This window comes from Leguminivora glycinivorella, chromosome Z (genome assembly GCF_023078275.1).
Source record: "Leguminivora glycinivorella isolate SPB_JAAS2020 chromosome Z, LegGlyc_1.1, whole genome shotgun sequence".
Classification (NCBI taxonomy): Eukaryota; Metazoa; Arthropoda; class Insecta; order Lepidoptera; family Tortricidae; genus Leguminivora; species Leguminivora glycinivorella.
In genome coordinates this window covers 8,269,891-8,293,303 of record NC_062998.1, presented here as the reverse complement: position 1 = coordinate 8,293,303, position 23,413 = coordinate 8,269,891, and the positions used below count along the sequence as shown (strand labels likewise).

General features: G+C 37.2%; 1 protein-coding gene across 2 annotated transcripts; it reads right to left on the bottom strand.

Moving 5' to 3' along the window:
- Window positions 1-887: 887 nt before the first annotated feature.
- Window positions 888-20,915, bottom strand: LOC125241087 (protein obstructor-E). 2 transcript variants are annotated; one of them, XM_048149401.1, is made up of 5 exons: window positions 20,826-20,915; window positions 4,929-4,987; window positions 3,266-3,444; window positions 2,596-2,789; window positions 888-1,922 (listed from the first exon to the last, which is right to left on the bottom strand). In XM_048149401.1, the coding sequence occupies exons 1-5, from the start codon at window positions 20,872-20,874 to the stop codon at window positions 1,702-1,704; spliced, it is 702 nt and encodes a 233-aa protein (XP_048005358.1). In that variant the 5' UTR covers window positions 20,875-20,915; the 3' UTR covers window positions 888-1,701. The 2 variants fall into 2 exon arrangements, with proteins under 2 accessions (XP_048005358.1, XP_048005357.1); XM_048149400.1 differs by having other exon boundaries at window positions 3,282-3,444.
- Window positions 20,916-23,413: the final 2,498 nt, after the last annotated feature.

Below are 23,413 nucleotides of genomic sequence, written 5' to 3'. Positions count from 1 at the left end.
CGACCACTTAACTCAGGGTTAGTGGGCTGTCATCTGTCAAATTCTATATAAAATGGTGGGTTAACCCTCGGGTTAACCCACCATTTTCGTTGGTGCAAGTGGCCCTTACATAGATAAATGTTTTGTTGGTAAGTAAGAGGTATTTTTTTAAACAACAGTGTAACTTTACCTCCTGTTCGAGTCCGTATTTCAATGAATTACATGGAAAGGTGTTTACTAAAAAACACGTGAGATGGCGCTGTGCTAAGAGAGATTTCTACATCACGCTAATTAACTTATTGTTGGGGTCCATAAGGGTTTCATACATGCCGTCAAATGGAACGAGTTAAAGGGTGTATTTAGATTTATGCCTACTTCATCATCCTCCTTGCGTTATCCCGGAATTTTGCACTGCTCATGAGAGCCTGGGGTCAGCTTTGACAACTAATCCCAAGATTTGGCGTAGGCACTAGTTTTTAAGAAAGCGACTGTTATCTGACCTTCCAACCCAAAGGGTAAACTAGACCTTATTGGAATTAGTCCGGTTTCCTCGCGATGTTTTCCTTCGCCGAAAAGCGACTGGTAAGTATCAAATGACATAACATCAGAATTATGCCTACTTAAGGGTATTTATACATTATACCTATGTATAATGTAATTAGGCATACAATTTACAACTGGGAGGTATCGCTACGCATCGCAAATTCGAGTACGTACCGTAGCTGCTGTTTCGTAGCTATCTATCTCTATCGCTCTCGCGTATTGGCGCGACGGAGCCAGACTGCATTTCTGTCGGCGTTTGGCGTCGACGATTTTGGTGAGAGAGAGAGACGATAGGTTTTAACGAATTATGTAGTAGTACAGACATCACTTACAAAATATTGCGGTTCGGGAATAAAAAAGGCAGGTATATTTAGATATTTTATTTTCCTATTTACAAATCCATCTTTTTGCTGATCTATTTACAGAAGTGTACATGATAAATACATATAAACTTTGACGTAAAAAACATATATATCTACGGTAACTAATATCACGAATTATCTGCATTTGGCAACTTTGTTACGGGTAACATACAAGTTTTAGGAAAATTCATAGGTAACTTTTACCATTTTTATTATGGAAATAAATAGGGTTCAGTAAAAAAGTCAATTGTTTGTCGTAATTTTATAAGACGTTCTCACGTATTAAAATTACTAATAAATGGACGGTGAATTAAAATTAATTGCTAGAAATAACCACATTGCAAAACGAAAATCACGCACGAGAAACGTCACTTTGGACTTTTGGCACTGTTTCGTAAAGAACTCATGAAAGTCATGAAATTGAAGATAGTTAGCTACGACGAGTACTCTCGTAGAAAGGCAAGTCATATTTTACTTTAATTTGTAGTTCAATTTTAGATTCATCATCATCCTCTTTGCGTTATCCCCGCAATTGCCACGGCTCATGGGAGTCTGGGGTCCGCTTTGACAACTAATCTCAAGATTTGGCGCAGGCGTTTTACGATTTTTTTTAGTTTTAGTTCAAATTTAGATTCAATTTTATTTTATAGTTGACGCAAAGTAAATATTACATTTTTATTTGGATAAAAAAAGTGTGTACATGTTTTGGAGAGGATGCACTTAAACTTATAATATGTAGCAATTTGACTTTACTTGACAATTTCGCTCGGCAGAAAGAAGAAAAGTTTTTTCGTTTCGCAACACAATCATGACGCAATCACGCATGTCCGCAGTGCGGCACCAGCTCGGGATCCTCACAGGTCAGGTTCTGGTCGTCGAACACCTTGCCCTCCTCGCAGGTGATAAGTCGCGGCTGGCCCTCCACGCAGGTGATCAGGCGGTGGCAGTCGCCGGGCACCGGGAAACGGGGGAAGGGCCAGAACTTGGCGGATTGCGTGTTGGCGGGCACTTTCGTCGGGCACTTGAAGCCGATGACCGCTGGAATAAGATATACTCGTTACTTTCTTAATTGTTGTCTCGCTTTATGATGTTGGAACACGAACGCGGAAACGCTTTTGGATAAGCTTAGCTCGAATTTGAAACGAGATTTATAGTCGAGAGTTGATATTATGGATCGAGTTCATCAATCATGAAATATCGTGTAAAAATGGCACTGTGCTTTTCCTGTCATCGTTCGTTTGAAGGAAAGCATGTTAGCAAAACTATATAGTCCATTTGAAAAATAGGTGTCAGTTAGTATTTTAATACAATTTAGGTACCTATTAAAGACTCAATAACAGAAACAGAGAAGAACGGTATGGGGATAATTCCATCGAGAAAAGTCTGGTTATGACTAGAGAGACTTCATTCTGTGGATAGGAGAAAATGCACATCTTAATACAATATAAATATTGTATGTAATATTTATATTGTATGTAGGTATAACGTGTTTAAAAGGCTTACAACCTTTGAGATCGAGGCATAGTTCAATTTAGGAAGCTAATCATGTATTTGTCAAGATCATGTTTGGTATAGCCACTATAGCCAGAGTCATATACCTATGACATAACACATGCCAAATGCTAGGGAAAATAGCTCACCCTTACCGAGGTGTGACTATAGCATGACCACATGCCTGCCCTTGCAAAAACTATGTAAGTGCCATGCTCACCTTCAGGGTTACAGAACGGCTGCAGCAGATCGGGCCAGTTGCACCCATGCGTGCGGTGGTCGTACACCAGGCCGGGGGTGCAGGGCTCCTGCTCGGGGATGCCAAAGGCGCACTTGACGTAGCTGGTGGAGCATTCCTCGCTGTCGGGGTAGATGCCGAACTGGAACTCGCAGCCCGGAGAAGAGTAGGAACCACTGGGGAAAAGATATTTGAATTGAATTTTTATGCAAAACATTCTGCAAAACGAGTCAGTGTATATGATTGTTAAAATGGATAAAATTGAAGTCAGAGCTCTTGGACAGTGGCGCATTTACCCTATGTTCAGATGAAGCTAGGAACCGGGTCGGTGCAATAAAATGGGCGACGCAGGCCTTTCGCGTCAAGATTTAACTACCCAGAGCACCAGTAGTGCGAAATAATGATACATACAACCGTGTCTGCACCTCGTAGGAAGTTTTTATAAGCATTCAAAGACTAAGCAAAAAGATCCTTCAGTCGCTCACAGTCAAAGATTCGGTCTTCTTCGTCACGTACCACTCAGTCCCAATCAAAATCCCGTTCTCGCAGATCTCCATAGTCAGGGTTCCATAGTACATAGGAAGAACTGGTCACACAGTTCGGGCAGCAGAAGATCTTTACCATCAATATCCTACCGGTTCTCAAGAATCACAGCACGTGATACTCACAGTCAGCTTTCCTGTGCCCGCAGTCAACGGCCCAATGGTAGTTGCAGTGGTTGTGCACAGCGCCCTTGCCGTCAAACAGCAGGCCGTTCTCGCAGGTTTCCACCGTCAGGGTGCCGTTGGTGCAGAGGAAGAACTGGTCGCACAGTTCAGGGTGCGCGTACGCCTGGAACCAAGGAGGAAATGATTGAGTTTTTGGTCTTGAGATCAGAAAAGTTGTGAACACTTTAATGGGTTAGGATTAGGTAGTTCGCGATAGCAGGGTATTGGTGGAAATTTAAAATCAGAGTTGCTAACAGATCGCTAGTTCGCTGGTCGAAATCCACCTGCCTGCAGTTAATCGCAAAAGGTAAAAGTGAACAACTGACAGGCTAATAGTCCGGTGATCTTGTAATCTGTGGGTCCCTTTAGCGAACGTTGCTTTGTAAGTAGGTATTAAAAATTTAAATATCATTTATAATAACAACCAGAATATTATTCTAATGCACCATAGTGCTATACTTAGATAGCCTGGCATAAACAGCCAGAAAGATGGTTTATTTAAACATGTCGCTTGGCTAACTCGTAACGTTCATTCGCTTTTAATGCACATAATTATTGCGTAGGGAAATTCGCTGGGCAATTAATTAACACAATGTACAATTAGTGCCGTCGCCTAACGAGGTTATGAATCACACTTTCTTCCAACGGTTGCGTTCGCAATGCGTTCACATTCTTTATTTAAATTAATGAAGTTGCGTAATATATTATCTCATGTAATGTATATTACTTAATAATGTTGAATGATTTATTTTTTACAACTATTGTTGATGATAATGATGATATTATTATATCGGCAAGGAGTAATTTAGAAAAATCGAAACTTTAGTTCTGTTCAGTTTTAAAGAGTAGCAGTCAGCAGAACATCACGGAAAATGTACGTATTTCTATAATATGTAGTAGGTAACCGCCCAAGGGCGCTCTGCACTTTCTTCATAGGTACTTGTCAACATGACAAGCAGTAACAGATTTCTTACAATCTGATTTATAACGTCACTATGACATAAGGACTTTATAACTGACTATTAACCTTAGAAGTATTAATTGATTTCTTGACTCCATAGTCAAACTTACACCATAGTTTTGTGGAACACTGTATATTTTTTATACTATAGTTACCTTTGATTGTAATAATTAAATAAATAATACATACATACATACATACATACAATCACGCCTGTATCCCATAAAGGGGTAGGCAGAGCACATGAAACTACTAAAGCTTCAGGGCCACTCTTGGCAAATAAGGGGTTAAAAGAAAACGAAACTGTGGCATTGCAGTGACAGGTTGCCAGCCTCTCGCCCACACCACAATTTAACCCATATCCCATAGTCGCCTTCTACGACACCCACGGGAAGAAAGGGGGTGGTGAAATTCTTAACCCGTCACCACACAGGCACATAAATAAATAATAATAATACAATAGTTCTACAGTGGCTCTAATTGATTGACTGTATATTTTTCGTAACGAATTTTGAACTCATGGTAGCTTAGAATAATGTGATCTCATTTAGGGGAGTCTATGGTTTAATGTATAATAATTTCCCTTTTCTTTTAAGAAATAATTCTAGTAGCTAACTTTAATATTATTATAATAAAATGTTAGTTACCTGCACACCGTAGTGTTCCGGACACTCAGGCGCATGCTCGAGCAGGATGCCAGCGTTGACTGTAAAAAAGAAAACAAGTCCAGTTGTATAATCAATTAATCACTACATTTACCAGAAACCTACATAAGATACTATTTAATACGAGTATGTCCCGTTCTATGAAATATGAAAATGGCTAGTTGTCAATAAAATTATCCATTATCTACGATAATGATAAAAACTAACATTTGTGACATAGTTGCAAACTGAGGTGATAAAGTAGCAAGTAGTTATGTACACTAACATTTTATTAGTATATTTAGTAGAGTGTTTCGTGGCATAGTATCGGGTAATTACGTACACTAACATTTTATTGTAGGGTATTATGGTAGAGTTAATCAGTCTGTCAACATAAACACTGGTTTAAGCGTTCACACTTATTCCACATTCTATAATAGATATAGCTATCTATATCTTTACAATTGGAATTGAGTACCTAACTTATTGGGGTTGGACCCGACTCAATGTCAGTTTTGTGACTAAAATTTTTTAAGCATGAAATTTCAATAAAAATGATGATTATAGAGGTCAGCAATGACCTACATTTAAAACATGAAAAAAGTTGGTTTTTAGACAAAATAAATTGTATTCTTAATTGTCGTCACAAAACTGACATCGAGTTCATTTTTGTTAACAACTGTCCCTAGTGTCACTAATTTCGGGTACCAATTTTTGAAAATGCCCTAATATGAAATAAGTCCCGTCCCGTAAAACCCTGTACATCATATTTGCCAAAACCAAAGGGAGATAAAAATATAAGGTTGCATCATTTTGTCAATTAATTAGGCCAACCGAAATCGGCAATATCGAGGGGGTTATTACGCACTCAACCCGAGGCTGCTTTCAATATAATAGCACATAGGCGTGTGTAATCGGTCGCGTGGAGCGTGACCGGGTGTCGACATCGGGTCGGCGGGGTAATAACCCCTATTGCTTCATAGGGTTTGATCGGGCTTAGCGAGTCACGAGCGGAATTGGTACAAGAATGTTTGTGGTTTATTTGCTGAAGTTTTTTCACATGACTGTCTGTTCTTACCATAGTTGTGCTGTCACATCATCACTATTTGTGTGACATAGGTGTCGACATTGTGTCGGCGGGGTAATAACCCCTATTGCTTCATAGGGTTTGATCGGGCTTAGCTAGTCACGAGCGGAATTGGTACAAGAATGTTTGTGGTTTATTTGCTGAAGCCTTTTCACAAGGCTGCCTACTCTTATCGCGGTTGTGCTACCACATCACCACCATTTTTGTGATATAGGTGTCGATATTGGGACAGCGGGTTAATAACCCCTATTGCTCCATAGGGTTTTGATCTGGCTAACTGTTCACGGTAACGAGTCCGCTACCACATCATCTTTGTTGATGTGATATAGATGTTGGCGGGGTAATAACCCCTTATTGCTTCATATAGTTTGATCGGGCTAAGCAAGTCACGAGCGGAATTAGTACGATAATGTTGGTGGTTTCTTAGGGCTACCCACTAATGCATGATAAGTAGCAATCTGTTAATAACCTTTACAGTTATTGTCATTATATCGTTACATTTCAAGCATTCTTCCTCACACACACCGCAAATGCCACGCACTAAAAATATAAGACAATGTAAATCGGACCGGGCAGCAACGTACCGGCTCGTCAAGGTTGCCCACTCGTTACTTTCGCTCCGCCCGCCCGCTAAAATGCCGCGTGGCCACACTGGCCAACTGCATAACCTTCTAATATTGTTCCTTTTTAAGTCTTTTTTTTTAAATATATTTTAAGGTTTTTGGTTCAAAATAAACAGGCTTTTTATTTTTATTTCCTTTATTTATCTTTTCTCTTAGATTAGGCTATTTTATAATATGATTATAAAAGTAAAATACAAAACCACTTTATTTTTATTTATTATTATTCTTTAAAATCTTCATCTGATCAAAATGTCGCCGATTATTGACACTCAATCAGCTGTTACATAGTAGTCTACCTGTAAAAGCTTACATTTTTGTCAATTCAGTCCGTCGAAATGCCGCGTGGCCACTGGCCAACTGCGTAAACTTCTAATATTGTTCTTTAAAACCTTCATCTGATCAAAATGTCGCCGATTATTGACACTCAATCAGCTATTGTAGTCTACCAGTAAGAACTTATATTTTTGTCGACTCAGACCATAGAGGAATAAGTAGGGGAAGAGTTGTAACTCCATACATCAGTAAATGCGAGTTATTTGTAGTGACATCTATCGTCATTCACTCGTTAATCACGCGCCAACTAGCGTAAATTATCAATACTGCTACTCGACACTAGGTGCCGACAGTGTTGCGTTTGCCAAAAATGTAATATTAAAACAGTTTACACCTTATATTATAAGCTGAAGTAATTGAAAGCAAAGTACTGATTAATACTATTGTAATATTAGCTAAAAATTGTTGAGCAATAGACTTTTTGTTCGTCGTGACGTCTATTGACAAGTAGCAGTACTGATAATTTACGCTAGTTGGCGCGTGATTGACGAGTGAATGACGATAGATGTCACTACAAATAACTCGCATTTACTGATGTATGGAGTTACAACTCTTCCCTTACTTATTCCTCTATGACTCAGACCGCCGGAAATATCGCGTGGCCACTGGCCACTGCATAACCTTCTAATATTGTTCTTTAAAACCTTCATCTGATAAGAATGTCACCGATTATTGACACTCAATCAGCTGTTATCTGCAAGTAAGAGCTCGTATATTAGTCAATTCAGACCACCAAAATGCCGCGTGGCATACTTTAACCTTCTAATAATGTTTTTTTTAAGCCTTCATTTAATATGAATGTCACTGATTATTGACACTGAATCAGCGCTTGTCTACCTATTTGTCGTTTGATCACGAATAAAACTTAATTGTTTTACTCAAAAGTTATCACGCCTTCGCTAGTTATAGATTGCAGTGGTTTAAAGTGGTTGAACCAATTTAAAAATGTGAAGTCATTGTCCCTGCCGTCGCAATATTTTCTTTTATCGACGACAATCAATTTGAATCAAATGTATTTTTTGCCGATCAATGTAGGTTTGTCATAAAAACAAAATTCACATCATTGAATCGTCAATAAATTGCTGCTAAAAATGTCGAATGTCGAAAGTTGGACGCATTGTTATGTCATTGCTTCTGAGCATGGGAATCATTGTTGTGCTGGCAGATTTTTTTAAAGAATTGCCCAAATCTGACAAAGTGCTAAGATAAACTTTAAAAACTTCCTATGTTCATTTTATGACGGATCCATTGCTTGATTCTTATTTTAGTAGTTGAAATTGAAAAATTTGTACCTACTCGAAAGTCCTGCACAAAATGCATTGTTTTCAATAAACGTCTTACTGTATTTTCGTTACCCCGAACAATATAGGTAACGAACAGATAAATGTTCTATAATTTTGTTTAGGTATATAATTTAATCTACATTTTGTTGCACAGCTGTGGGACACCAAAGCTCAAAGTAGGCTAAAAATATACCTATTACTCACATATATATGAAATTGCTCTGAGGTACCTACTACATGGCAGTCGCTTTCGTAAAACTAGTGCCTACGCCAAATCTTGGGATTAGTTGTCAAAGCGGACCCCAGGCTCCCATGAGCCGTGGCAAATGCCGGGATAACGCAAGGAGGATGATGATGCTCTGAGGTACTACATAATGAATGTCTTATAAAATATTGAGCCGTGCAGCATTTTATGTAGCGTAACGGCTGGTTATCGCCAAGTGAGGGGGTCGCCGTCGCAAGTGTAGCAAGGTTGCGGAAAGTGCTTACGGCTAGTTAATACTGTTATCAGTTTAACAAAGCCTTATGCTGCTGCCATAATATATTTTAAACAATTTGAGTGGTCTTTGGTTATTTTTTAGCCTAAACATATTTTCATGTTCTTAATAATAGACAACTTTTCCGTTGAAATACAAAGCTATACCGAAAGAGCTTGTACCTTGATCCATCTCTGCATGTACTACCGAGGAATGAGATAGCACACCAACTAAATATCCAGTTTTCTCAAAACCGAGGCCTTAACTGCCTAGCAGAGACACACTATGTACCTACTCGTAGGTTTATAAAAGTCGAAAAATTAAAATTCCACATAATTTATTCCACATTAGTTAGTCAACATTGAAAATATATCAAAGAAATATTTAACATGTAGTTTCCTATGAAAAATTACACACCGTGTTTTAATCGGCGCAGATATTGTTGGTTTCAGCAATAAAATGTATTTTTATCGATAGAAGTCACAATTTTATGAATATGATGTAAGTTACAAAATTCAGGTTTATCTGACCTTTGGATTATTATCGGCAACTGACATTTCCGATCAAGTTAATTACTAATCCGTTGATTGAAATCGTATTAAGTAGAAAAAAAAAACTATTTCGAAATCTAAATATAACACATACCCATATTTATTTTATGTATGAGTATACTTATTATGTATGAGTCTACAATCTTCAGATACATAATGCCATATAACTATGAAATACAATTAATAAAATATTGTCATAGTCATATCGGAATTTTCGTATTCGAATTCAGTGAAACAAAACTCTTTAAAGCTTTCGTGTCCACATTAACGTAATATATATTCTATTATATTCGTGATGCTATAAGAAATTATCTTCCCTAATAACATTAATAATAATTTTATCGGTCAATACGTTAAAATATTACAGTAATTAACTATTTACGCGTATTTATTACGCGTTTTATTATTTACTAAATTTAAGTTAGATGATTACACGCCGCTTTGTGTGTATATAAGAACTACGTTCTTTATATTATGTCTTCCGCCATTTCTCAATTACATTATAGAAACTCTAGGTCCATGGAGTCCCAGCGCGAACAAGTTGTTCACAGAAATCGCGAAGCGTCTGGTTGAGGTAACTGGTGACCGAAGAGCTGGCGACTTCCTCGTATAACGTATCAGCATTGCGATACAGCGAGGAAATGTCGCCAGTATTCTTGGTACAATGCCTCAAGGGCCTATTTTAGACATTAGCTAGCTTTAGAGTTTAGTCTTAGTTTCTTATATAATTATGTACTTAAATACCGCCTCTTGTTTTACCTCTTAAGTTGTTGTTTATACTTGCTATGTTGTTTCGTGTATTGAGGTGTGCAATAAATAGTATGTTTTGAAATAGATCTGTCCAATACATTACATTACTATATGGTTTGCAGAAATTCCGTAGAACAACGGTTAGATAATAAAGTTAAGCCAAATATTTAAAAAAAGTAATTAGCATTTTAAATTATTTATTAACGAAATCGTTGTTTAAAAGAGCCTAAATAACAACTAAAAACGATATCTATAATCATCATCCGTTCAGGAGCTACTATTACACAGACAGACACATAAAACTTATAACACCCCGTCGTTTTGGCGTCGTCGGGGGTTAAAAAAACGAAACGGGGGTTAAAATTTGCTGACGTGGCTATGTACAAACTTTTTGAGAACTCTGATATTGATGTACTTTAACATCATTCGCTGTCACCTGTCAGAAAATGTTCAGTCTTTGGATTTTTAGTAAGGATGACATGTTACATCGATAAATTCCAGTTGAATAAACAGTACGTCAAGTACGTGCTACGAAAAGTCTTAGGTGGTGATGAGTCTGTGACACGCACTCATTGGCAACCGAAATGACTTTTTTCTACTCCCGAACTGTTATTCGTCATTTACAGGGTCGTGCATAGATCGTTAAAACCCTATATAAAAGATGCCCGCCCCTGGCCTTTAAGGGATATAGCGTGGGTGCGCGGGGCGCCGGGGGTTGCGGCGGCGCGGGGGAGTGCGAGCGACAGGGTGAGTGCAGGATCATTACAGAGGACAAGTCAAAATACAGGGAACTATTAAAAAGTAAGTGCATGGTCGTAGAAAAAGTATTGTATGCAACGGTGTTTAACTGAGTCAAAAAATACTCGTGGCGTCTTAATAACAATTTTCGGCTTCGCCTCAAATTGTTACCCACGCCACTCGTCTTTTTTGACCTCCTTTAAACGCCTGTTGCATAAAATACTATTCATTCACGGTGCATTTACTAAGAACAACACTGTAACATATCGCGTATTATATCAGAAGTGCGAAAACGATCTTCCTCAACGAATCAGATAACGGGGTGAACGTCACGAATGCTATTCAACAAACAACACAGTCACAGCGCATCCGTTTTTACACAATAGCTGTACTAAAAGAAATATGACTTTACCTACCTCTATACTTTACTGTGAAAGCTCGAAATACCGTGAAACCTAGATCACACGGCTTTTACTGACATTGATTTGGTGAAACCTAGGTCTTACCACGGCGGTTGGTAAATGTTGTATCAAGCAGAAGTTTTGGGGAAGTTCTTTATACCACATGGTGGCAAACAAGTATACAACCTGATGGTTAGCAGTCACCGTAGCCTATGGATGCTTGCCAGAGCCGTTACTTGCGCGTTGCCAACCCTTTAGAAATCTGTATAGATACCTACTCCTTTTCCGAAGAACTCCTTATCTACTGTAGACACTCGGGGAAATGACAATACATTTTTTTTATTCTAAACACTGCATATTACGAGTTCTACTGTGTTGTATAAGATATACCTAGAAAATAAGTAAGTATATACTCATTTTCTAATTATTCCTAAAAACCGACAATGGGCTAGTTTCCTACTAGTCAAATCAGCTTCTTTTTAAGAACTGTCAAAACGATTTGCTAATATGGAATTACTATGAAATACTGAGGAGTGACGTCACGGTCAATTCATTTACTTTATATCTTTCTCTTTCACTTTTTAAATAGAGATTATGTTTAAACATAACTAGTGTCCATATTTTTCTTCTAATTATGTGGTACTTTATTTCGTGCACTGCATAAAATATTTTATTTTAAGTATAGGAAACTAGCCTATATTGGCAAGAAGCTGCGCAGAATCGGATTAAGTGGCGTCTTCTCGTTTTGGAAGTCATGATCCTCTTTGGATCGTAGAGCCATTAAAGTTTTGTTTTACTTAAAGGTGGCTATGGCTATCCTACTGTGTTGTATCATTTACGTTGGGCGGCGTCGAACCGTGCCGTGCGTTGCGTAACGATCGAGATGGAAAGCATCGCTGAGACAATAGACTCGACACGTCGGCGCGATGAGGAAGCGAACGGGACATTTCTACGCTGAGGGCGTTTATGAGCTTTTACCACTTACATACATAAACATACACATAAATAGGCCATTTTTTTTTCAAAGTTGTCCACACCACTTTTTTTGTAACATGGGTGTTTTTTACGACACTTTCCCATTTATACTAAGATATCAGTATGGATTTACAATCTTCATAGGTACTAAGAATCGTACCTCAATTTTTTAGCGCCACCTATTAAATACTATAATAACTACACTGATGATGCCTACATTTTTTTTTTTTCAAAATGTGTATTGACCTGAGATTATGATTTTAAAGTAAAGAAATATATCATTAGTTCTTATAAAAAATAAAAACACGCAAAAATATTTGGGGATAATATGATTTTGGCCACTTCCAAGCTGCGAACAGAGCCATCTAGTCTAAAAGGCCCATACATTTCAGGGGTACGCTTTTTTGTGTGGGCTTTGTCAGTCCAGTATTAAATCGTTCTTGATAATAGTAAGCGCCAACATTTTTTACTACCTGGGGGGTTAACATGACGTACTAAAGACGTTCAGTTTAGGTTGAGAGAAAGGGACACAGCTATAGCAGTTACATAGCCCGCCCTCTCTCTCTCAACCTAAACTGAACGGCTTTAGCACGTCATGGTAACCCCCCTGCTCATTACTTACTGTAAAGTACCAACTTCGGTCGGACAATGTTCTATAATTGAAACTAAATGCTGCAGTTAAAATCTAAGATAAGTAGTATAATACGTTAATTATACGTGCCTATGATTTTCTCACAGGCCTTATTAAACTCGCCAGGAAACTCATAAGTGTAATTAATAGTTTTTATGATATAAAAATTGCTGGCCAAGGACGGTTGTATGATTGTATCCGCTAACAATTTTTAGATACCAATATAAAGGTATCAGGTGAATATATGTACTTATATAGAAAATGAAAGGAAATATTATTTTGGACCGTCAATTCAGATGGTTGCTGGTTCGAACCCTATCGAAACTGTGTTTTTTTTTTTCATTTAATTTAAAAATATGAAATGTATCAAATTAACAAGGGGGTCCGCTAAATTTAGGGGGTCCCTAGAGTTCAAAGTGACATACCAAGTGCCTAGCCCTTAGGTCACTATGTATACCCGCAACAGTTTACTAAATATGGATAAATATTACTAGCAATCGCTGTATAAAAGATCTAAAATCTATAAACGATTAATATGTAAGATGTACTAGGCTATCCAAGCAGGTTTCCAAGTTACAGCCGACTTGACCTTCTTACTTACGTGCTGGCGTAATACTCCTCAATAGCTGTTTAATTACTGTCCATTCCTGCGCCCGCGCCGTTATGCAAACGGTCCGAGAGAAACAAACGCACGCATGTCATTTTTCAGAGCGTAATGGCGAGACCGATTCGGACATTTGAATTATTGATACATGGACGACGCTCCGCCCACAAAAGTGATTGTGGGTACGGATTCATATTATTTAAATTTCATTAACTGATTATCTGTGTGCAACCGTACTTGTACTGAAATAGGAACATTACAAAGTTGTAAAGTAATAATTGTAATTTTAGGCCAATCTTTGCATTATAAATACGTGAATTGTAAGTACTGAATAACAATAAAGTGCTGTACCTAATTAATGAGATCCATAATTTAAACACCTTTTGGTAAACGTTGTTTTAAAAAAATCCTCTTTTTCGTAAATGTTGTTTAAACCCCGACGCAAAAACGACGGGGTGTTATAAGTTTGACGTGTCTGTCTGTTTATCTGTCTGTCTGTCTGTTTGTCTGTCTGTCTGTGGCATCATAGCTCCCGAACGGATGAACCGATTTAGATTTAGTTTTTTTTGTTTGAAAGCTGAGTTAGTCCGGGAGTGTCCTTAGCCATGTTTCATGAAAATCGATCAACTGTGTCGGAGGTTTTTTTCTTTTATTAAAACTTTTTTTTTTAACTTTTTCCTAGGTTACATGTTGTAACACGCTGCACACACACAGGCCTTTTATGCAAAGTATTGCTCTTGTTACAAATTTGAAACATACAATAGTATTTTATGCAACTGGTGGTTAAAAGAGGTCAAAAAAGGTGAGTGGCGTGGGTAACAATTTGAGGCGAAGCCGAAAATTGTTAATAAAGACGCCACGAGCATTTTTTGACTCAGTTAAACACCGTTGCATACAATACTTTTTCTACGACCAAGCACTTATTTTGAAAGAAAATTATAAATTCAACAAATACCTACTTTCAGTCATCTTAGTTATCTAGGTGGACCGCCTACCATTTTGAATATGCAGTTTGAGTGCAAACATGAAAATAAAACTGTCTATGGTATGGTTCTTTGCAGCCTGGCCACTAAGACGAATCGAGCCGAGTTGAATCGAGTTCTCATACATTTGAATGCGATTTTTATGTAGGGTTTTAAAGTTCTATGCACGACCTTGTAACTCACGAATAACAGTATGGGAGTAGAAAAAAGATTTTTCAATGAGCCTAGGGTTGACAGACCTTGTGTCTTTACAAAGAAGTACGTGAGGTGGTTCTAAATTTTTGTTAGTTGCATTTTTGCTTGCACAAGGCCGTGATTTGAATTGAATTGACGCACGTTGACATTTGAAAACAATCTTTATACAATTTAACCTTAAGGAGTCTAAGATTTTGACTTAGCTTTTAGGAAATAGAAGATATAACATAGTACCTGTTATTTTCTAAAAGGCAACCTACCAACCTACCTAAATATACCTACCATTATTTAATACTAGCTTTTGCCCGCGGCTGCGCTCGCATTAGAAAGAGACACCACTTAAAAAATCACGACAATTCGTCGCTCCGTTCTGCCGTGAAAGACGGATAAACAAACAGACACACACTTTCCCATTTATAAATTAATATGGATGAGAAAAATATTCATATTTTTAGGAGTAGAGTACCTTACCTTAAATCTCAGAGAATTCTATTTCAGACAATAATTGTCCTAAACAATAAAAAAATCTACTAAGCATTGGTATGTATGTATGTATTGGTATGTATGTAAACCAGGTAGTTTTTCCTATTACACGATTTCTAATAGAGAATCCTTTGAAGTATCCACGTCCGTCCGGTTAGCGAAGGATATGCATTATTTCCTTACTTATTAAACCTTGTTACATATTAATAGCCCATTCACACAGTGCGAAAACTCATGTGCGAGCTGCATTACTTTGCCGCTAAAACATATGTAACTCCTTATAGACAGATAAAGTCTAAGAAAAAAACGTACGTCAAAGCCATAGAGAAAAAGGTACAGTGGCCTAGATGGCGATACACCTTTGGGGAACGCTCGGCTAGATGGCGCTAATATTAATATTTGACATTTTAACACATATCAAGCTAACAATATGGGCCAAATTGTCAAAACTGAGGATCAAAAGTTTTAAGCATGTGTCGAGAGATGGCAGTCTATGCACTGTGATTGCATTTTACTTTGACAGTAACTCTCTATAATACTTGATCCTCTTTGCTTTGCGGTATTAGATTGTTGTGATGAATATATACATATAATATGTGAAATGTATCGCATACGAGTTCACACGCCGTCTAAATGCGCTTTTAATAGAAAAAAACATAAACGAATTACGGATAGTATTTTAAATCCCTAAATTTTTTAACTAAAATTTATTCATCTTTGAGGAGTTGAAGAAGTATCTAAAACTTATATTTGACGCATATTAGATTTTTTTAATATTGTAAAACTTTATTCAAAAGACATCGATACAATGTAAAACTAATAACTTAAAAATACTAATTAACTTAGAATGAAATCGACTGTATTATGGTTCTTCTGTAGCTGATTTGGAGCCTTACGGTAAGTTATTTAAATAATGTTTACTAAGACCACAACCCCACAAGGTTTTCCATGCCTAAAACTAGTATAACATTCGAAGTTTCGTGGCTTCAATAATGTACTTATATCTAGGTGGATATTTTATAAATTGCCTATAGCCTATACAGCAATAACCTTACACCTGTCATAGATCCAAACAACCTCGTATCTATAATTAAAGCAGTACATAAAAGTAGCATTTAGGTATTGTTAATTAAAAGCACACGGCGGCACGCCCGAATTTTTTTTTATGTCCGTACAGGTGGGCCTTGAGCCACCTTTCCAATCTGTTGGGCAACCGGCCGGAGGAAACTATTAGTTCTGCACTACAATTAGGTATATAGACTACTTATGTACTAGGGAAAAATGTAGCTCGAAATAATCTTGGCTGGCAAAAACGAGGATCGAGTATTAGTGCGTTTTCACATTATCCGATTCGATATCGGATGTCGGACCGATATAGCATGCATTACAGGCGTTATCTTGATTTTTTTCCATTGAAATCCTTCCGACATCCGATATTGGATCGGATAATATGAAAACGCACTTACTGTCAAAGGAAAATATGTAGGTAGTCACAGTGCATATACTGCCATCTCTCGACACAGGGTTAAAACTTTTGAATCTCAGTTTTGACGATTTGGCCAAAATGGCCGTATTGAGCTTGATATGTGTTAAAATGTCAAATATTATTAATATTAGCGCCATCTAGCCGAGAGTCCCCCAAAGGTGTAACGCCATCTAGGCCACCTTACCTTTTTCTTTATGGTTCTGAGGTACGTCTTTTTTCTTAGACTTTATCTGTCCATACAGAGTTACATAATTTGTCTTTGCTGGTAATTATACTGATTTGAAACTTATTATATGAATTTTGACAAAATAATCAAATTGTTTTATAAAAAAAATGAGAAGACAATGAGAGATTTTAATACAAATTTATCGGACAATGTCCGAACAGCATAGTCAGTTGTGTTATGTATGTAGGCAGAATATAATTCTATTCCTAAATAAGGCCTATTTGATTAAAAAAGCTGTGAAACTGAAAAAGATACTGTATAGCAACCTAGATATTGAAATGACACGGGCAAAATAAGACCGCAAAACATTAACAAATTTTCAAAACGTAGCCAGGTCAACATTTGACACTTTCAAATATCTTATCAAATAAGGCTTCATTACATCAATGACACTGCTACATGTAATATTTGTGCAACACACCAAATTTTAAGAGCATCTAAATGCAATATTGATATATTATAAGATGGGGACATTCGCACGGGCAAAATTATAATAACAGGGTCGTGGCTCTTGCTCGGAAGATTACATAGTACGATTACGAAACGGAGCTATAGAGTAGTCACCAACATAGTTATTGTATAAGAAATGCGCTTCGGATAGTAAATATTGCGTAATGCGTAGGTGTGACCCATGTGCAGATTTAATATGAAGGCATGCGGCAATTGGTAACTTACCGTATGTAATTTGATTCAACTGTTTATTAGTTCCTTCTGTGAATGGTAGGCAATAAACGAGCATTTCATATATTTTGTGTAACTCGGAACAAGAGAATTAATTCATAAGTGTAGGATGAAGTGTATGGTGATGAGTGTGTATATCTCGCAAAGGGTTCTGATGATTTTGATATGAGGTTTGTTGAGGACAAAAACTTCGAACTAGTTATTTTCTTTGAGCAAAACACGTCATCACAGATATTTAAATGATAACAGTCATAGTGTAAGTACATAAGTGTTAACTGATAAATGAGTTTTAAATACTTGTAAAGAGAAGTTTTTAAAGTTTGTACTTGTACATGAATGAATATGAAAGCTTAGGCATAAGTAGACTTCGCGTTCGCGCGCCCGATAATTTTAGGTACATATTTGAATTTAAGCAAATGGTGTTAATATTTGTGAGGCAATACGTAATGTTTTAATTATAACTATTATAAGTATATTTTTTTATTTCAATGGTGGTTTGTAACCTGCGGAACATCTAGGGCAACTCGGTGGGAATCGGATTGTATGAGCGCGCCGCCACGTATGTAGTATCAGTGTCGGTCTGTGGCATCGTATCACGGGATACAGATTTTTGGTAAATTACTCACAAAACATGGATAGATCCTACATTTCGACAGTGATATTATTTTGTAGAGGGCTTTTAATATGTGCGGTTATTTTATTTGTTATGCAAAACCCCAGGAGGTAAACATTAAACCAGTATTGCGTAGTAGCAGAGTTTGAGCTATACTATGATTTAGGTTTGTGTTTACTATAGAATGCTTAAAGCCTGTAACTGGTTATATGACGCAACTGTTCCATGGAGCTTTTACTGCAACTTGGGAGTAGATGGATATGGATTAAAGACAAAACTATGCTATGGCTATGTAATTGTTAAAGTTTTTGAGGTGACCTTCGTAAAAAGAAAGAAAGGTTTTTATAATTTCTTAAAACTGTCTGAGAGACATCGTGTTTAAATGTAACTCATATCCTATTATAAATATCTAGTACTGGCAGGCAAGTATGGTCGCATGATAAATGATAAAACACCTGGCCGTCCCTATGGCACTATTTGTATGTGCGATAGGGACGGCCAGATGTTCTATCATTTATCGCGCGACCATATACTTGCCTGCCTGATGTAGGTGTGAAAATTTATTGATAAGAGTGATGATAAGTAACAAATAGTCTTTCAACCTTATAAAACCTAGATAATTAGGTCACGAATTCAACTTTTCAAATAAAGCTATCAAATAGATACTATTTAACTATGACATACATTATGCTAGATTAGATTCCTGTTTGTTCTTAAAAAACCAACAAGAATAACTGGTTTTACTTTGTTACATATGTATCCTGTTTACACACGCGAAGAATTACAAACAGGAACACATTGCCACATACTAACTAACCAGTTACAAATAGTCTTCATGGAATCTAAGTAACCAGATTATCATAATCAGTTATCTATTACCAAAGACATGTGTAACTCCGCATAGACAGCTACAGTCTAAGAAAAAAACGTTCCTACCTCAGAAATAGGTACGGTGGCCTAGATGGCGTTACACCTTCGGGGGACGCTCGGCTAGATGGGGCTAATATTAATATTTGACAATTTAACACATATCGAGCTAAGAATATGGGCCAAATTGTCAAAACTGAGGTTCAAAAGTTTTAAGCCTGTGTCTAGAGTGGCAGTCTATGCACTGTTATTACACATTTTACTTTGACAGTAACTCTCTTAATATTTGATCATCTTTGTCTGTTACGGATATTTAAGTAACCAATGTAACCATTACGAATTGGTCATGGCGTGGTCTTTGCGTACTTTGAAAGTCGTGACAAAATTAATTGTGATCACGAAAAGAAAGTGGTTTCAATTGACTAATTATCTGAGTTAATGAGTTTACTAAGCTTATGTTTCCTTATTTTTAACATTGACTAAAGACCAAATAGATGGAACATATTTTGCTTAATAGGCATTTTCAGCATTTGGGACCCCCAAATGCGTAAGTTGTTAACAAAAATTAACTCACTGTCAGTTTTGTGACGATAATCAAGCATGAAATTTCAATAAAAATATTGTTTTTGTGTTAATTACATAAACTTTAAGCGATAATCTACATTCTGAATGTAAAAAAAGTGTACTTTAGATAGATTGTATGCTTAATTGTCGTTACAAAACTTACAGCGAGTTAATTTTTGTTAACAACTTTTGCTAATTTGGGGGACCCACATTCTGAAAATGCTCTAATAGGCATTTCGGGTCTCTATTGCTTCCCATAAAGTCTCTCTTCTCCAACTTAATTTGTCTACATTTTCGTCAGTCATAATGTGGTTTTTCTCAAACGCATAACATTTCAGGATTGCCATAAAACAAACCTAACCTAATAGATGACCTGAACTAAACCCTGAAAAGTTAACTGTTATGACAGAATTATGTCATTAGTCTATAATAATCTGGTAATAATTACATTATGACTTTCAATCATTATGTCAAACAAAGGGATCCGAGGTACTACTCTAAGATACGACGTAGGACCAACAAACACTGCACGGAACATAACTCAATCTTTTCGCTGAATAAATGAATGCATGTTATTGCAAAAAGGAAAATATTTGCCATTCAAAGGGTTTTCTTACTCCATTATAAGATTGCTAAGCTAATGGCTATATTAATTCATAAATACCTACATTACATAGATATACATAAGTATATGAACGTATAGTCATAAGGTTTACGCAAACCTAAGTTTTCCATTACCAATTACCCAAGCAGGAGGGCGATTTTAGAATCTCTCATACGGGATTTTGTCACTAAAATACCGGTTGAAAACGGTGACTTGCTTATTATTTTTATTAGTGACAATTTTCTGAATTCGAACTCGTGAGACTCAAAAATCGGGGACCGATTTTTAAATTACGAACGCACGAATTCGCCGTTCAAAGGTCTGTGGAAAACAACGAAATGCTTTTTTCGAAAAAGGACGGCTATTAGTAAATCTAGTGGTTCTGTAAGCAGAATTTAAATTGCTAGTAGTGGAGATATTATTTAACGAAGTCACGAAATCGAATGGTCGACATTAAAAAATCGACCCGTGAACGGACATTTGGAAAATTTCGCGAACTACACACTGCCCCATAGGACAATTTTTCCGAGAAACTTTTTATAATCTGCGCATAACTAATAAATATATATAGGGTGTGTTTAAGTGACTTGAACACCGATGTTGATAATTTTCAATGGAACTGTATTTTTTGTGATTTTTGGGTTGATAACCTATTAAAACTTGCATAGGATGGCCTATGTGAAATATTTCAAGTCACCAAAAAACGCTCCATACAACTAGGGGAATAAAATAATGAAAATCGTTACCAAAAGCAACGCAGGCGAGTAGACAGGTTATTCCGGCACTGGTCGTCATGTTGCACGTCCGCGCTTGCTAGTCAGAGCGGCACCACTGCCGTGTGTCGCGAGCGCGTGCGACTCCCTTCCAGCGCGCGAAAGGGTTAATCCTTTGGCTACAATAGGGTTGACAGATGTGCTTACAGTCAATATGTACGAGTAGCTGTACTTACATGATAAATAATTTGTAATTTGAAAAGAACGATTCAAACTTAGCTTCTCATTTAAACTAGGGAACAAGTCAGTTTATTTTATGTATTTTTTTTTTTAAGTTTACGTATTAGTTGCTTTTGGGCGTACCGTAATAGCAGAATAGTCTAGTTGTAAGGACGTTAGCCGCCTAAGCTCAAGAGTCAAGACCCAAGTTCGATTCCGGCCACCGGGGGACTTGGTCACTTTTTCTTCAGCGTACGATATCTATTTCAATGTTGATCAACTAAGTAACCTACGTATTTAAGTAACATTTCTTGACACATATTTGATACGTGTTTAGAGGTGCATTTGGATGTCACCAAATCAAACGAAACCATAATTTAAAGGTAGCAAAGTTAACTCATGGTAGACTTGGGCGAGCAAAGCAGCCTCGTTTTACAGTAGTTTTATTTATCAAAAGTTGCTGAATGCTGACACTCCTCTTGTAATAATTATAATCATTTATTACGTCAATCCAAGCATGACCTGCTTAATCGTCGTCACTACACTTGGGCTACGTTCACATGGGGCAATTTTTCCCGTAAGGAACAGCGGGGAAATCTCGACTGGGGGGCAAATAACTGGTCCATTTTATCCGTGTTTTACAATGGTTGCATTATTAAATAGAGTATCCATCGGTTACATATGGTAGACGTGTTCAGTTGATACATGTAGAACTCAACATCATAGTTTAATAATGAAAAAAATGGACCTAGTCTCGTATACCGTAAAAACGTATTTTAAGTTAGGAAATAGATTACTTTTTTACCTTTATTGTATATAAATATTCCTTATTACCTTTAGTACTTTATAATTTTACCATAAATTAAATATAACAAGATCATACCATCCCATACATTAAAATGCGACCGCCTACGAACGCGCTTACACTCCACCACACATAGATGGCGCCACAAAAAAAATGTCTTTTAGCGTTCGATTATACCTGTAGATGGCGTTAAGTGTCACTTTTGACATAGATTTATGGCTCGGAATTGACACTCAATGCCAATCTACAAATAATCGGTGGCAACGAGGCATTTTTTGTGGCGCCATCTATGTGTGGTGGAGTGTAAGCGCGTTCGTAGGCGGTCGCATTTTAATGTATGGGATGGTATGATCTTGTTATATTTAATTTATGATTTTACTTAATAGAAATAATGTTTGAAAAAAAAACGTACAAGAGAAAATAATGAATCGAATAGTCGCCGTGTGAACGTAGCCACTCTGATCAAAGAATCATTACCGAACAGGCCCAATAGGCATCACAAAAACTAATACTGGGACCAGTATCTGGTTACATTGTGTTCATACTTGTACCACACTGTGACCAGTTAACACAGAGCGAGAAAAAGTGGACGTGGTACTTTCGCTTTGTTCAACAAAAGTTCTTCTTTTTAGGGTTCCGTATATGAAAAGGATAAATTTGGTGTCTTTCCGTCCGCGTCCGTCTGTAATTCCACCCTTTACTTCAGTAAAATTAAATTTACACTGTAGGAAGTATTACCAACCTACTACTATCATTAGACATATACTGACCGTGATTACCTTTTTGATTTTTGTCGAGCTCCCGATATTACGACGCAGTTGCATGCATCATGATCGGAAAACTGACGAAGGCCAAACAACAAAAATCAAAAAGGTAATCACGGTCTATATCCCGGTCAGTATATGTCTAATGAAAATAACCATAAATTTGAGGTTGGTCCCATGTCCCATAGTAAAAGTTGCTATGACCTGAGCATTAACGGCTTTCAGTAAACGGTTTTCGTTATTTTATATACTGTATTGTACCTACGTACTTTACTAAATAGCGAGCGTACTAGCAGTTAGCGGGTTGCAACCTGTAAATGAGCAAGTAGGTCCAAAAAACCCACTTTCCCTCTACAAACCTTCATACTAAGAATCGTGCCTCCATTTTTTTTTATACCACGTCGGTGGCAAACAGGTATACGGCCCGCCTGATGGAAAGCGGTCACCGCAATCTATGGACGCCCGCAACTCAAGGGGTGTCACGTGCGCGTTGCCGACCCATTAGAAACTTGTACACTCCTTTTTTGAAGGACCCCATACTGTAGTTCATCGGGAATACCTCGACAGGGAGCTCATTCCACAGCCGGAGCGTTCGTGGGAGGAAATTCCTCTGAAACCGTACGGTGCGCGACCATTTAGGTTGTAAGGTGTGTGGATGAGCGCCCTGCCTGCCTGCCTTTTGGCGCCATCTATTAAATACTATAATAACTACACTAATGATGCCTACATTTTTTTTTTCTAAATGTGTATTGACGTGATATAATGATATTAAGATAAATAAGCATGTAATTTGTTCTTCAAATAAATAAAAACACGCAAAAATATTTGGGGAA

Coding starts and splice junctions, on each gene's coding strand:
- LOC125241087 (XM_048149401.1), bottom strand. CDS start 20,874: ATGACGACCAGTGCCGGAATAACCTGTCTACTCGCCTGCGTTGCTTTT. Junction 2,790..3,265: donor GACTGTGAGTATCACGTGCT/GTGATTCTTGAG, acceptor TCTTTTCCCCAG/TGGTTCCTACTCTTCTCCGG. Junction 1,923..2,595: donor GCCGTTCTGTAACCCTGAAG/GTGAGCATGGCA, acceptor ATCTTATTCCAG/CGGTCATCGGCTTCAAGTGC.